General features: G+C 55.7%; 1 protein-coding gene across 4 annotated transcripts in view; it reads left to right on the top strand.

The window, feature by feature from the left end:
* CDC42BPB (CDC42 binding protein kinase beta) overlaps window positions 1–15706 on the top strand; it is a 115429-nt gene that overhangs the window by 96774 nt on the left and 2949 nt on the right. For 3 of the 4 annotated variants that reach the window (XM_089908232.1, XM_089908231.1, XM_022576028.2), the window contains 13 exons: window positions 873–978; window positions 1639–1775; window positions 2359–2498; window positions 3694–3775; window positions 4994–5210; window positions 5338–5400; window positions 6403–6999; window positions 9810–9907; window positions 10001–10085; window positions 10180–10297; window positions 10378–10495; window positions 10916–11021; window positions 11128–11198. In XM_089908232.1, the coding sequence (XP_089764358.1) occupies window positions 873–978; window positions 1639–1775; window positions 2359–2498; window positions 3694–3775; window positions 4994–5210; window positions 5338–5400; window positions 6403–6999; window positions 9810–9907; window positions 10001–10085; window positions 10180–10297; window positions 10378–10495; window positions 10916–11021; window positions 11128–11198 (1938 nt within the window). Of the gene's footprint in view, window positions 1–872; window positions 979–1638; window positions 1776–2358; window positions 2499–3693; window positions 3776–4993; window positions 5211–5337; window positions 5401–6402; window positions 7000–9809; window positions 9908–10000; window positions 10086–10179; window positions 10298–10377; window positions 10496–10915; window positions 11022–11127; window positions 11199–15706 lie in introns of those variants that run through there. The other variant, XR_016392282.1, reaches the window with a different exon arrangement.

Genomic DNA, 15706 nt, shown 5'->3' with positions numbered 1-15706 from the left:
GGAGGCACTTCTTCCTCAGCGTGAATGGAATTCTGCTCAGTGTGCAGCTTTGTACCTTGTCTTTTTCGTAAATGTATCTTGGAGAGCTGTGCCGTCAGTGCGCCCGGGTTCAGCGTAGGTCATGGCTTCGAGGTGTGACAGGGCCCTGGTTTCAAGCTTAGCAGGTGTCTGGCCTTACGTACTAGATGTTTTTTTTTCTTTGACGTAGACATGGTCTTTTTTAAGGTTTCAGTCACAGACAGCCATGCCAGCTAGAGATGGGGGCTTGATTTTGTTTGAGACCAGCTAACGGCTTGGCTTTTGGACTACGATTCTCGTGGAGTCAGGGATCAGACTGCTCTCTGGATTTTGTGTTGGTCACTCCCTTGCTTCCTACAAATGGTTCCACATCTTCACGTGCCCCTGAAATGAATCCTTTCATTTGCCATGTTAAGCTTCATGGATGCTGGCTGGGCTTCTCATTCTGTTGTCGGTGGCGTCCTGTGTCTGCTCTCCCGACAAGGAGCATTGGGTCTTTCCAGACTCTTGCTGGGAGGAACAAGCTGCTGTGGGTGGCAGCCCACTCCAAGACATGGCCCAGGCCAGCCCCAGAGCCTCTGGCAGGCAAGGGGCTCGAGTCACCACAGCGCCCCAGCCCTGCCAGCGTCGCTGGTGTGGGCGGCGAGGGTCCTCACTGAAGGCTGCACGTGTGGACTCATTTTCTGGCTCAGGCTCCATGCGTGGGGTCACGCCGGGAGCCGCGCACGTCGTGGTGAAAGCGTGTGGCTCAGCTTTTCCAGGGTGCGCTGCAGTTGTTGGAACGCTTGGTTACAAGCAGACATGTCCCCGGTCCCCACCGCCCGTGTCTCACCACCTTGACCTTCTTCCTGCAGCCGAAAGCGCACCAGTTCAGCATCAAGTCCTTCTCCAGCCCCACGCAGTGCAGCCACTGCACCTCCCTGATGGTGGGGCTGATCCGCCAGGGCTACGCCTGCGAGGGTGAGTGCGGCCTGCGAGCCAAGAGGGGCCGGGCGTGGGAGTCACGGTGAAGGCCGGCAAGGTCAAGGGCAGCCTAGCCATGAGGGGCCCAGGGCACATGCTCCTTCTCTGGCTTTACAAGTGCTCGGTGAAGGTCTCTGAGTTGAGATCATGCTGCAGTGGACAGCGCGCTGCTCTGGGGTGACCAGGGTGTCTGTTGGTCCTTGTTTGTTACAAAATGTAACATCCACGTCCCGTCCACGTCCGTTCTTCTGCAGGATGAGGAAAAGCAGAGAGTAAAAACAACTTTACGATCTTCCACTATCAAGTCATTTAGAGATAAGCACCACTGTCTGGCCTCTTTTCTGCTAGTTTGTCATTGTTAGCATTGTAGGCCTCTGTGTTGTGGTCTTGCCCTGTGCTGGGGCTGGGTGGGAATGCGTGGCCAGCCGAGGTCCCGCGGTGAGAACTGTGACGAGCCGGGGCCGGAGCCCCCGAGCACAGGCGCCAGCCCCCCAGTGGGTGCTAGTGAGCGTGTGGAAAAGTTGCTCGATGCCAGCGTACCCTAAGCGTTTGTAGGAACTGCTCTAAAAACTGTTTCCTTCTTGGGGTGCCACGCACGTCTGAGGCAACTGCTGCTTTGGGGGCGGAGGTGTGACAGTGTGCTCTGTGCTTTCGCAGTGTGCTCATTTGCCTGCCACGTGTCTTGCAAGGACAGCGCTCCCCAGGTGTGCCCCATACCCCCCGAGCAGTCCAAGCGGCCTCTTGGTGTGGACGTACAGAGAGGCATAGGAACAGCCTACAAGGGCTACGTAAAGGTAGGACGTTCCCCCTGCTGCCTGCCCAGGCAGGCGACCCAGCCTGGTGACCCACGGCCGTGCCCAGCTACCCTGGAAATTGGTCCGCTTGCTGCATGAAGCGACCCACATGCCGGTCCTGGGAGCCCTCTGGTCCTGGGAGCCCTCCCCTCCTGGGGTCCTGAGGGACCCCCCCGCCCCAGAAACACACTCAGCGTTAGCTGGGGCCTCTCGTCCCCACCTCCTGGGCTGATGCACTTAAGGTTTCAAAGCCAAGTGCCATTTGAAGGCGCTGTGCCCGGCCCAGCATTCCACGCTGCTCCCCGTCTGCTGTGAACACACCCATTCGTTGAGCTGTCTGCACTGTCCCCTGCGTCACCTTCTGTCATGGGCAGAGCCCCTCCCCAGCACTGCCCGAGTCATCCTGGGCCCAGACCCAGCTCCGCCGCCAGCCTGGACTGGCCGTGCAGCAGCTAGGAGCGGACCACTGCACAGCAGCCACCTCCAAGAAGTCTCCTGGGCCTGCCACCTCCACTTTCCCTTGTCCGGCCGTGTTGCGGCTGGCACGCCTGGCCCAGAGGAACATGGTTACTTTGATCTGCAGGTCCCCAAGCCGACCGGGGTGAAGAAGGGGTGGCAGCGGGCCTACGCAGTGGTCTGTGACTGCAAGCTCTTTCTGTACGATCTGCCCGAGGGCAAGTCCACGCAGCCTGGCGTCGTGGCCAGCCAAGTCCTAGACCTCAGGTCGGTGTGGTGTAGTCTATCCTCGTTCTAGGAGGTTTACTTGACTTACATGTCTGAGAATGAGAGTTTGTTGCCTGGTAGCCTTTAACCCCATTTCTACCTTCACGCCCTTAGTTATTGGGCAGCTCCAAAAACAGGTGCCTGCTAGAAACTTTCCTGCTGTGAATGTTTTTGCCCTGAAAGATTTGCCAAATAGGCATCTAATACATCCAAGAACAAGTAGAAAAGATCCCAGAGACACATTGCACAGCCTGAGGTAGTCTGTGCTCTGTCTTCGTGAGCCCTTGTCTTCGTGTGGCCACAGCGTTTGCTGAGTGGCACCGTCTCTTAGGGCTTCCATCTCTAGTCAGATGCCTTCCTGCCATCCACATACAAAAAGGCACAGCACCCTTCCCTCCCCACCTTCTCTGTGGTTAACTCTGAAATGGACATAATAGCAACGTCGTGAGGTACTAGGGTTGTTGGGAAGATTAATTAAGCAAGTGAATAGACAGGGTGTGCTTAGCTCAGAGCCTGGCGAGCGGAGCTATTGTTGCTGCTGCCACGTCCTCTCCTCACAAGGTGGAGCGCCCGTCCCTCTGTCACCCACCCCCAGTGCCACACAGTATGGCACCTGTCCGGGACTAGGGCCTGGCCTGGAGCTTCGTTCTCCAGCATCGGTCTCCGGGGGGCCCACGGGGCAGGGGTGAGCAGCTGGGCACCTGCAATGTGGGAGCGGCCCCGGGCGACCCTGCTCACCCCGCGCTGCACACAGGTGTGCCCCTGGCCCAGCAGTGACGAGACCGCTGGCAGGTGTCCCGAGACGAAACGCTGCCCGTAGCCCAGGGTTTAGAGCGAACTGGAGGTGATTCCGTGGTTATCTCAGCACATTTTATTCCCGTTTATAGCCAGGTACAGGCCAAAGCAAAGATGTGGTATGTTTGTACCTGTGGAACAGTCTGGCACAGTATAGAACAGTGTGACTCAGGAAAGTGGTTTTATTCCCAGTCATCCCGAATCATTGAAACGCATGCAAGATTCTTGTGTTTTGTTTGTTGTCTTTGTCATTATAAGCGTTTTCTTATCCTGGTGGAGGCGAGGAGCTTCCCTTGTATTCTAGAAAGTATCCTTTTTGATACCGTTCCTAAAGGGTGGAGGACAGAGTCCTGTGTGCATGTCTCTTTTCCGATATTCTGAATGTGTTATTTCTTACCAGAGATGAAGAGTTCTCTGTGAGCTCAGTCCTGGCTTCAGACGTCATACATGCTTCACGCCGAGATATTCCGTGTATATTCAGGGTATGTTTTCTTTCCGATTTTTTAGAGACGTTTCATTAATGATAAAAAGTCCGTAGGGGGACTTCCCCGGCGGTCCAGTGGTCCAGTGGTTAAGACTCCGCAGTTCCGCTGCAGGGGGCACGGGTTCAATCCGTGGTCGGGGAACTAAGATCCCGAATGCCACGTGGTGCGGCCAAAAAAAAAAAAAGAAAAGAAAAAATCCACGTGGTTAAAGTAAAAAGGACTGTTGTGAGCATTTCCTTGTCTTGTAGCAAGGGGCTCACGCACATCCAGAGCGGACCTCCCGTTTCTCCAGACCCTTCACACCTGTCGATATGTCCCGTGTCGCCCGTCCCCCTCCCCGTACTGGGTAACGGACCCTGTCTGCACACAGCAGAGCCCTGTCTCCCCAGCGTCAGGCCCTCCCGCTCCGTCCTCCCTCCTCGGTCTGTGTCCCGGCTGCTCCAGTCCAGTGCACTAGATGCTGGAGGCCGACACACGGTTGGCTACAGATGAAATGGACCATTCAGCCTCCCGCCTGAAGACTTGTTGGCCATTAACTGGAGCAAAGCCGGGGGAAAATTAGTAGACATTGCTTATCAGCGGTCTTGCTGGCTGAGTTGGAGTGTCCCCTGCTGAGCTAGTGTTAGATGCGGTGGCATCAGGAAGCTTCTAAAAGATGGTGGATCCCCCTCCACTGGGAATTTTTATAAGTACAGAGAAATTTGGTTGACCACAAAACCAAGTGTATGGATCACTTTCTGTTAAATCACATCTCTTCAGAAACTGTCTCTGTATACAATACAGAAAATTCCCATCATTGTGTGCCTAAAGGATGATTTGTAGCAACTAAGGTTGTCCCGTGTCCTGGTAAGTGTTTGGGGAGCGCCCACAGGGAAGTCGTTTGTTTGAGATCCTGTTGTCCCTCGACGTGTTCTGAGAATGTGTTTCTCAGTTGTGATCAGAGCATTCAAGAAGGCGGCTTTCGAGTGAACAGTGAACCGCAGTTCTGGCCAGAGCCGAGTCACCTGAGCTCTGGCGAGGCCGGGCTGCGGGCGCCGTGTGAGAGCCAGGCTGTCGCGGCCCGCGGGCGGCTGGACCAGGACCCTGGCGGCCCGCGGAGGCGAGCTCTCCGGGCAGCAGCCCCCGCCCCTCACCCCTGCAGGCCGCGTGGCGTCTGTTCGGCGTGTCCGGTTGTCTTACGGCTCTTCTCTGTCTGTTTTGTTTTCCGTCGTGAAGGTGACGGCCTCTCTCTTAGGTACACCTTCTAAGACCAGCTCGCTGCTCATTCTGACGGAAAATGAGAACGAAAAGAGGAAGTGGGTGGGGATCCTGGAAGGCCTGCAGGCCATCCTTCACAAGAACCGCCTGAGGAACCTGGTGGTGCACGTCCCGCAGGAGGCCTACGACAGCTCGCTGCCCCTCATCAAGGCCGTCCTCACGGCCGCCATCCTGGGTGCGTTTCTCCGCGTCCCGGCCGCCTGTGGGCTCAGCGGTGTGGCCCATTTGAACTGGTAGTTTCTCCGCCGCTTTGGAAGCAGACGGCCCGCGCGCCGGTACTGACCGCTTTACGTTGTTCGCAGACGGGGACAGGATTGCCGTCGGCCTCGAGGAAGGGCTCTACGTCATAGAGGTGACCCGGGACGGTGAGTGAGCTGGACGCTCAGGCCGCCTGCTTAGCGCCACGCGCGCGGGGTCAGTGGTGGCAACGTGTAGGGTTAAGACGGATTTCCTGGGTGAGAGCAGTAAGTCACCGTGTCAGAGAGCTTTATAAAGAAAGGGAAAGGCCAGCGGCTGAGGAGAGGAACGTGCCACAAATAAGACAGATGGTCAGTGACTGTCTGCCTCGTGTCCCCCAGCCCTGAAGGCTGTGGGCAGGGCCCACCCGGCAGGTCCAGTGAAACGCAGAGACCAGCCTCGAGGGCTGGTGGTGAGCTGACTGCCGTGTATATTAGGCCCTTCAGGGAGAGGACTGAGCAGGGAGTCGGGGCAGGGAGAGCTTCCCAGGAGGAGAAATGCTTCCTTAATTCCTCGGTGCACCGAGGCCTTACCAAAACTCGCCTTCCTTTGCTTCAAATTTTGACCTTTCATTCTTCCCAGAAGAAAAAGCAAAAGTACCCACAAGTCTCCCCGCTTCACCGCCCTGGGCCCAGCTCTGGGCGCCTCCCCCAAGGAATAGGGAGTTGCCCCGAGGTGGTGGTGGTGCCTTCCTGATGGGCCTAGGGTCCCGACACAGGCACAGTGGAAGAAGGGTGAACACATGTGGCCTTGGGATGGTGGCTGCTGCCACAGGCTGTTGTCCCTCGGGGTCCAGACCCCCGGCTTTCGCTCAGAGCCCGAGTGGAGGCCCTGCCCCAGTTAGGGTATCGAGGGTCCTGGGTTGGTCTGGGGGCCCAGTGAGCAGGTGGGAGCCTTCAGCGAGTTTATCCAAGGATCCAGTGAGGTTTTTTTGTTTTCCAAACGTGGTTCCTGGCTTCAGGGATGAGCCGGAAGGCTGTCCAGATCCACCCACGCAGGGCTTCACTGCCCTTGGCACCTCCCAGCCAGGGCCCTGGTGCCAGGCGTGTGTGTGAGGTGACGAGGAGGGGGCGCTCCGGGTGGGGTGCGAGCAGAGGCCCTGGCCTCACGCTCTGGCCCCCATCCTGCAGTGATCGTCCGTGTGGCCGACTACAAGAAAGTGTACCAGATCGAGCTTGCCCCCAAAGAGAGAGTCGCCATCCTCCTCTGCGGCCGGAACCACCACGTCCACCTGTGTCCGTGGTCCTCCTTCGACGGCGTGGAGAGCAGCGTGGACGTCAAGCTTCCGGAGACAAAGGGCTGCCAGCTCATGGCGACCGGGACGCTGAGGAAGGGCGGCCCCACCTGCCTGTTCGTGGCGGTGAAGCGGCTGGTGCTTTGCTATGAGATCCAGAGAACTAAGCCTTTCCACAGGAAGCTCAGCGAGCTTGTGGCCCCTGGCAATGCACAGTGGATGGCCGTGGTCAAGGACAGGCTCTGTGTTGGCTACCCTTCCGGGTTCTCTCTGTTGAGCACCCAGGGAGATGGGCAGGCTCTAAACCTGGTAAATCCCAATGACCCCTCGCTTACGTTCCTCTCACAACAGTCTTTTGATGCCCTTTGTGCTGTGGAGCTCAAAAGTGAGGAGTACCTGCTTTGCTTCAGCCACATGGGACTGTACGTGGACCCACAAGGCCGGAGGTCACGCACGCAGGAGCTCATGTGGCCTGCGGCGCCCGTTGCCTGTAGTATGTATATGTTTTCTGTTGCCATACCCCGTTGCCGCTGTCGCATCACCGGTCAGCATGTGTCCTATTTGCTTTGGTTTGTCCTCTAGCTCCCTTAGCTGAGTGGCCGTGAGAGGCGGGCCCTGCGGCTTGCTGCGGGGGGGCAGGGTGGTCCCACTGCCACACCCCGGGCCCGTTGGGGTGGGCTTTGCCCTCCTATCCCACGGGCACTGCGGGGGCCCTCAGCCCAGGAGCCCGACGGAGACGGCTGGCCTCCCTGGGGGAAGCCCAGGCCAAAGGAAGACAGGACCTGCGCTGTTTTACGTTTTAAAAGATGTTCTTCGTGATGATGTATAAACTTACACGGTGATGAAAACAAGCTAAAGGTTTCCAGTGACCAGAAAATACTCAGTTCTGATGTCCAGGTCAGAGTTCCTCTTGGGACAAATATTGTTCCGAGGGGTAGGAGCCGTTCTGGAGAACAGTTGTTGCTTCATCGGCTCAGTTACGTGTCCTTCTGCATGGATGACAGCGCTGGGCACGAGGCCCTGGAGTCTGCACTCCACAGGGGGCGCTTCCTGCTGGGCCTGCTGTCTGAGCACTTTTTAAAGACCCTAAACCTCCCATTCTGGCCACTCGATATAGCGTATAGCAGGTGGGCTGCATCATGACGCCGGAAGGCAGAGGGACGAGGAGTGAGTGGGCAGCCGCAGGGCACACGTTGATTTCCAGCTGCTGGGGGCTGGGGTCGTGGGGGTGGGGCGTGGGAGTTCGGTTTTTCCTTCATTACCTAAAGGAACAGTCTTGCGGCTGCCTCGTTGCTGGCTTCACCAAGCTGGCAGAACAGCCAAGGCGCTGGGACCAGGAGCCAGGCCCGTGAGGGGAGCTGCCGGCCTTCAGCCGGCGGAGGCTCGCTGGACGTGTCCCGGCCTCGTTAGCCCTTGGCCAGGGCCTGGGGTGCGGTGCAGGCAGCCAGAGCTGGCAGGAAGGGCCGAGGCCTGGCCCTGGCGCTTCTCCTGGTCTCTCCCTGCCGCACCCGCTCGTCTTCGTGGGCGGCCAGTGCAGGAATGGCCTCAAGACCACCCGGTAACGTCTGACAGGATGCAGGTCACTGAGTGCCGTGTTCTGTAATCTTGACCGTGAGTGACCTGGCGGGGACGCCCGAGGTTCCTGCGTTCTCCTCTGATTCCAGCTCTCTCTCCACCTTTGTGCTCTCGTCTCACCTCCATGCACAGTACAGATGCCAAGTCAGTTTTAGAGCTGCCAAAAGTAATTCAGTGACTTTGAGGCTGGAGAACTAGAAGTGTGGCCTGCTTGTCCCAAGCCCCGTCCGAGCATGCGTGTGTTCTGCCCCCTTCTGTTACCTGGGGGGCAGGGCTGGGGGGGCGCTAATCGGTCCCAGCCTACCGAGGAGGACCCTGAGGGCCACGAGGTGAGGTGACCTGCACAAATCACACAGCAGAGGCTGGCTTCAGACTTGGATCTGTCAGACTTCACGGCCCATGTTCTCTCCACTGATTTAACTTTTTAGTTTAAATTTTTCTTTAGACTGGACATCTCAGTTTATCACTTTATCAGTAAGTCGTACGCACAGATCTCTCCTGGCTCCCTGCAGATGAAGCCCCACGTGCCCACAAGTAAGAAGAGCTGCCCCAGAAGCCCCCATGTGGGGGAAGGTCCTCTGAGTCACTTCAGGGCCCTCTGGTTTCTCTGACCATCTTTTTCGCATGTGGCACTCAAAAAGGCCTTACGGTTTGTCTGAGATGTCACTTCTGGGACAGTTTGGTGCCTGGTTCCAGCATCTTTTGTCTGTCTCCTAAACCCTGTTGTATTTTCTTTTTTGTGTTCAAAAGAACAGGTGTGATCAGAGAGCCCATGTGGAATCTGTAATAGCAGCATAGCAGAAGCTTTTTAGAAATTTATCTTCAGTTAAGCGTAACGTGAGGAAGATTAACCCTGGAAGGTAGAAGGACCAGGAACCAGGGCTGAGCCAGAGCCACCTGCCAGCTCTGCGTGCCAGCCCGGGCGAGGCTGTGTGATGACAGCATGCTGGGACCCCAGCCTTGCGCCCCTCCCCTGGCAGGATGGCGGGATGCAGCCTCCACCGCTGCTTTCTCTCAGATAGTTCAGATATTTTTTACCACTGTCCTAAACGTGGGAAAGGCCCCTTAAACTTCGGGTGCCACAGGGCCACCAGTCCTCGGTCTCACACGTCTGGTTCGCTGGGAGGGTCTTCCGTCACGACCTGACGATGTCCCATCCCTTAGCGGGGAAGGGGAGAGACAGCACCAGCTCCCCAGCTCATCGCAGGAGAATAATTGTCATTTTACCGCGTGTGTTCAGACCCGATTACAGGAGGGCTGCCTGAAAGCAGCTCCAGAGTAAGCCAGCGCCCTTGCCCAGAGCCCAGCAGTAGTCTCTGGGTGGAGATTTTAAATATTTACCCAGAAATCTGACCTTTTGGCATCTCTGAAAGAAGGGATTTGCCTTAAGAAACAGGACATTGGGCCCCTGCCTGGATTTCAGATGTTTCGAGCCTGAAGTGACAGGCTTCTGCAGTAGTTGTATAAGAAAGCTAAAGGGGAAGCCAGGTGTTTAAACAGGTCACCTTCGGCACCTGTGGCGATGGTATTGAAATGCTGTTTAGTTTCAGGAGTGGAGGTAAAGCGGTCAGACGTCCGTTGTGTTTGTCTGAACCTTGAAGTGAAGGTTCCCTCTAGAGTAAGGGGCAGGGCCCCTGCGGCCTGGGCCGTTGCACCCCACGCTGGGCGGGCAGCCCCCGGCACTGGGGGGGCGGGCCCGGGCTCACCACTCTGCTCCGTGTGCGCCAGGTTGCAGCCCCGCACACGTCACGGTCTACAGCGAGTACGGCGTGGACGTCTTTGACGTACGCACCATGGAATGGGTCCAGACCATCGGCCTGCGCAGGGTAAGGCCTGGCGGTGCCCGGCCCCTCCCCTGGCCGCCCCCCTCCCGCCCCACCCCCCCAGCAGCCAGCCTCCCTCTCTGGTTTCCAACGCAGATCCGGCCACTGAACTTGGAGGGCAGCCTCAACCTCCTCAACTGTGAGCCTCCCCGCCTGATCTACTTCAAGAGCAAGTTCTCGGGTGAGCCCTTCTCGGGGGGAGCAGAGGACGGGGGCTGGAGGGGGCCTGCCTGGGAGTCCGCACGGAGCCACAGCGGCCTTTCCTTGTCTTGCAGGAGCGGCTCTCAACGTGCCCGACACCTCTGACAACAGCAGGAAGCAGATGCTGCGGACCAGAAGCAAAAGGCGGTTTGTCTTCAAGGTGCCGGAGGAGGAGAGGCTGCAGCAGCGGCGGTAGGAGCCTGGCTGGGGGCTGTGCTGGGCCCAGAGGACCCTGACGCCTTCCTGAACCTCACGGTGTTTCCTTTCCCCAGAGAGATGCTTAGAGACCCGGAGCTGAGATCCAAGATGATCTCCAACCCCACCAACTTCAACCACGTGGCCCACATGGGCCCAGGCGACGGGATGCAGGTGCTCATGGACCTGCCTCTGGTGAGCCCGCGGGTGCTGTCCCCTGCCCTCTCCACACCCCGGCTCCCCTGTGGCTCCTGCCTGTGTGCTCCTGAGGTGTCTGTCACCATCTCAGTCTGTTAAGGGTTTGTGAGAAATAGCTGTCAACGGTGCCAAAACATCTCAGTATATGGGCACGTAGCATACTTTGTGGGTTTTTTTTTTTTCCTTAAAAAATGTGTTTTCTGTAGAATTTGACTTGGCCTAAAGTCACTATTGCCAATTCTTAGCTCAAAACTGACCTGATGCCGCTGTCCAGAGGTCCTTCCCAGCCCGTTTTGCCTGTCGAGGCCCAGGGCCCCGGCCTGCTCGTGCTGCAGACTTTGCACTTGGCCTGCGCGCTCTGCCCGGGGCCTGGCTGTGCTCCCCCAAGGCGTGCTCACGTGCTATCTCTCTGCCCAGAGCGCCATGCCCCCCTCCCAGGAGGAGAGGCCCGGCCCTGCTCCCGCCAGCCTGTCCCGCCAGCCTCCGCCCAGGAACAAGCCCTACATCTCGTGGCCCTCAGCAGGTACCAGGGGCGCCCGGGGCGGGGCCTGGATGCTGGGACTCCAGGCCTTCAGTTCGTCTCTGAACTGTTTTCCCCAAGATGATCAGTGGCTACCTGTGTTCCGTAGGTGGATCTGAGCCCGGCGTGGCTATGCCTCTAAGAAGTATGTCTGATCCCGACCAGGACTTTGACAAAGAGGTAAGACTTGCCCAATTACAAGGGACAAGGCCTGGGGTCTGCAGCTCCACACGTGCAGGAGACTCGAAGCAGCTGTTCTTTGGAGAAAGAGACTCCATCTCCCCTGGAGTGGCCACGTAGGGCCTCAGTGGTCACCAGCCCCCCGGAGCTCCCCACTCATGACTGCTGAGGCTGAGCCAAGGCCGGGAGGAGGGAGGACGTGGACCCTGTGGCTGTGAGTGTGTTGGGAGAAAGATGTGGATTCTCGCCTCCAGGTCATGGCCTCAGGGAGACCGAGGCCTCTGCGGCCTGGTGCTGGGCCTCCTTCCAGGCCCTGCTCCCGAGTCACCTGGTCCCTTGCCCCCAGCCATGGCTGCCCGAGGCTGGGCCAGCCCCGGGAGGATGCCGCCGAGAGCTCAGGAGGCATCAGGAGGGGGGCCAAGGGAGCTGCTGGGGCCCGGCTCTCCTCCTGGGCACTGACTGTGGGTGGGCGTCACCGTGCACAACTGAGAAATGAAAGCCCTCCTGTGAAAAGTGCAGGAAGGCTTTTCCCGTCTAGACTCTTCTGTGTACTTTTATGCATGTGGCTGTAACACGTCAGTAGGCACGTTCCTTTTAAAGCACAGGTGGCCTCATGTGTCTTGCTCTCTCCTCCTCTGACTGCCCCCTGGGATCGGAGTGTGGGGGCCAGGTGGGGGCGTCCCTGGCTCAGGTGTTCTTGGGCTTTCAGACCCAGCTCCTGGTGGCAGTGTCCTTGGTTCCCTGTGTGTGTGGTGGGGGAGGAGGCTGGGAAGAATGGCAGCCTGAGGGCTGTGCCCCAGCAGCACTTTTGTGGGAAGGAGGAGAGGGGCTGGGTGCCGCTGGCTGTTCTAACAGCCCCGGCACCGACAGCACGTACTCATGGGGGCTGCTGAGCTGACAGCGGAAACCAGAAGGGCTTCGCTTCACGTGGTCCTCACCTTCCTGGCGTGGCCAGCTTTTCAGGTGTGGATCGGCTGCTGCTTCCTCTGGGTCCACCTTTGCGCCCTTTACCCGTCTTCTCTTGAGTCACCATGCTTTCCTCTTAACTCGTTTATAGAAACCCTTCGTAGGTTGTGGGTGTTAATCTGTTGCAGGTACTTTTCCCCTTACCGCTGACTTTTTAATTTTGTCTTTAATTGTAAGGGCATTGCCATACAGAAATATTTAATTCTCGTACAGTCTAGTCTTTATCTTTTTAATTAAGATAAACATTCTCTTATAGTCTGAGAGCTTGGTAGGGTTTTCTGTTTGTCATTACGTGTGGAAGTGTCTGTGAGGGGGTGTGAGAGTGTGTAAGTGTGTCTTAGCGTGTGTGTGTGTGCGCAAGGACCTGAGCTGCTGCTTTCTAAGGTACATGACACGCTGGCCCTGCACCACTTCCTTCCTTCCAACTTGAAGTGTTACCCTTTATTATTTGTTAAATTCCTTTGCTTACGTGTCTCTATCCCTGGAGCCTCTGCTGCACCACCTGTAACCTGAGAGCCGGTAGAGCACATCTCTTCATTCCCACTTTTCAAAACACTTTCTTAGCTTCTCCTTCAAATAAATTTAAAAATATTTTTAGGGGCTTCCCTGGTGGCGCAGTGGTTAAGAATCCGCCTGCCAATGCAAGGGACATGGGTTTGAGCCCTGGTCCGGGAAGATCACACATGCCGTGGAGCAACTAAGCCCGCGAGCCACAACTACTGAGCCCACACGCCTAGAGCCCCTGCTCCGCAACAGAGAAGCCATCACAATGAGAAGCCTACACGCCGCAACTAGAGAAAGCCCACGTGCAGCAACGGCGACCCAACGCAGCCAAAAATAAATTAAAATTTTTTTTAGATTATGGAGCTTGTTGACTCCATCATAATCTAAAAAAAGTGAAAATTGTGTTGAGCTTTTCGCTGGGATTGTGTTGGATTTGTAGATTAATTTGGGGGCCGCTCAGCATCCTGACCTTCCCTGTGTAGGAACACTGCACATCTCTCCCGATGGGCTCCCTCTTGCAGGTTGTGCGTGTTGGTGGCTAATAAGTTAATTCTTAAGCATTCCAAGGTTCTTGTTGCCATTGTGCGTAAAGTATAATCCTCTTAATGTGGGACAGTGAGAGATTCAGTTGGTGGACATTTTGGTGCCAGTTTTTCCGTCTGTGTTTATCCGTGAAGTTATCTGTGCCTTCTTTTCTGAGCTGCTCTCTTTCAGCTGTCTTCAGGGCTGCACCAGCCTCAACTCTGGCTTAGGAAATCCGGATCTCTTAGTTGCCATCATACAGGGGTTTTCTTTTCCTGGAAGGTCTCATAGGCCTCCCTTAAAAGGGCCTGAGGTTGATGGCTAGAGAGGTGGGTCTTCTGGGGTTTCTTTCCTTATTTTTTCCCCTGCAACTATGTGTTTTGAAAATTTTCAAACTTCAGGAAAGTTGCAAGAATAGTAGAGTGAATAACCCACATGAGCGGCACCTAACCCATGTTCCCCATTTGGGCTTTTGGGGAGGAACCAGCAGAAAGCGAGTGGCAGTATTCCCCACCCCTAAGTACTTATCCCGCACCTCCCTTGGGAGGGCGTCTCCCCACTGCCCGGTGACGTCCTGTTCCTAAACCTAGAATCCAGCCAGGGCCACGCGCTGCGTTTAGTAGGCACATCTCTTCAGTCTTCAGTCCACTGTGCAGTTTGTTTACAAAAAGTGCAGTTTTTCTTGCAAAACGTTCCTCAGTCAAGGCTTGTCTGGTTTTTTGAATTGGGTAAACAGCGAAAAGGCTCCACACCTGTCTCCCAGCCGCCCGGTTCTCCCCAGGGACCAACACACACGTGTGTATGAGTGTGCGTGCACACTGCACACACTTTTTTCCTGACTGCACACATCGTACCCTTTATCTGAGAGCAAGGCTGATCCCTCACGTGACCACAGTACAGCTGCCACACTGATGAAGCCACCTGCGTGTCCCCATAATGTCCTTAAGCACCTTTGCTGGCGCAGGACCCAGTCCCCAAGCATGCGTGGCATTTAGCTGCCTCATCTCTTTGGCCCCTTTACTCTGGAACAGGCCCTCAGCCTGTCTGGCAGAGAGCACATCTTTTATTTTCTAGAACACTCCTCAGTTTGCGTGTCTGACATTTCCTTGTCTTTTGAGATTTGGGTTGTGTGTCCCAGGATGGAGTATGGCACACAGGACGTGGTGTCCTTCTTGGGGTGTTGCATCCTGAGGTACATGGCATCTGTTTGTCCTGTACTGACCTGTTTGTTCCTTTAAGTTTATTTAAGTGAAATTCACATAACAGAAAGTAACCATTTAAAAGTCAACAATTCGGACTTCCCTCGTGGTTCAGTGGTTAAGGATCCGCCTGCCAATGCAGGGGACATGGGTTTAATCCCTTCCAGGAAGATCCCACATTCCGTGGGGCAACTAAGCCCGTGAGCCACAACAACTGAGCCTGTGCTCTGGAGCCCTGAGCCACAACTACTGGGTCCACGTGCCACAACTGCTGAAGCCCGTGCGCCTAGAGCCCGTGCTCCGCAACAAGAGAAGCCACCGCAGTGAGAAGCCCGCGCACCGCAACGAAGAATAGCCCCCGCTCGCCGCAACTAGAGAAAGCCCGCGTGCAGCAATGAAGACCCAACGCAGCCAAAAGTAAAGAAGTCAGCAATTCAGTGGCTGTTTAGTATATTCACAGTGCTGTACAACCACCAGCTCTGTCTACTCAGAACACTTCCATCACTGCAAGATAAAACCCCTACCCACTGAGCAGTTTCTCCTCAATGCCTGCCTCCCCCCAGCTCCTGGCTACCACCAGTCTTAACAATCTATGGATTTGCCTGTTCTGGGCATTTCACATAAGTGGAATGAATCAGACAGTACATGGCCTTTTGTGTCTGGCTTCTTCCGCTCAGCATCATGTTTTCAAGGTTCATCCATGCTGTAGCATGTATCAGTAAGTTGTTTCTTTTTATTGCCAAATAGTCCAGTCGATAGATGGACCACGTCTTACGTACTCATTGGTTGTTAGGAATAGTGCACTAGGGACAGCTGCGTACATGTATTTGTTTTGAGTACATGTTTTCACTGCTTTGGGGTATGTACCTAGGAGTGGGATTGCTGGGTCATATGGTGGCTCTACTTTTAACTTTTTGAGGAACCACAGCAGCTGTACCATTTTACATTCCCACCAGCAAATGTACAAGGGTTGAGTCCACATCTTTGCCAACACTTATTTTTTTTCTTACAAGAAAATTTTTTTTCAATAGCCATTCTAGCAGGTGTGAAGTTGTATCTCATTGTGCTTTTGGTTTGCGTTTCCCTAATGATCAGTGATGTTGAGCATCTTTTTCATGGGCTTATTGGCCATTTGTATACCTTCTTTGGAGAAATGTCTATTCAAGTCTTCTGCCCATTTTTAAATTGGATTATTTGTCTTCTTGTTGTTGGGTTGTAAGAGATTTTTATATGATATGGATAGGGAATTCCCTGGGGGTCCAGTGGTTGGGACTTGGCATTTTCACTGCTGTGGCCCGGGTTCCATCCCTGGTCTGG

Source organism: Delphinapterus leucas, chromosome 2, assembly GCF_059928025.1.
Source record: "Delphinapterus leucas isolate spDelLeu-1000000601 "Yukka" chromosome 2, BTC_Dleu_Yukka2, whole genome shotgun sequence".
In the NCBI taxonomy this organism is placed as follows: Eukaryota; Metazoa; Chordata; class Mammalia; order Artiodactyla; family Monodontidae; genus Delphinapterus; species Delphinapterus leucas.
This window is presented reverse-complemented; position numbering and strand designations above follow the sequence as displayed.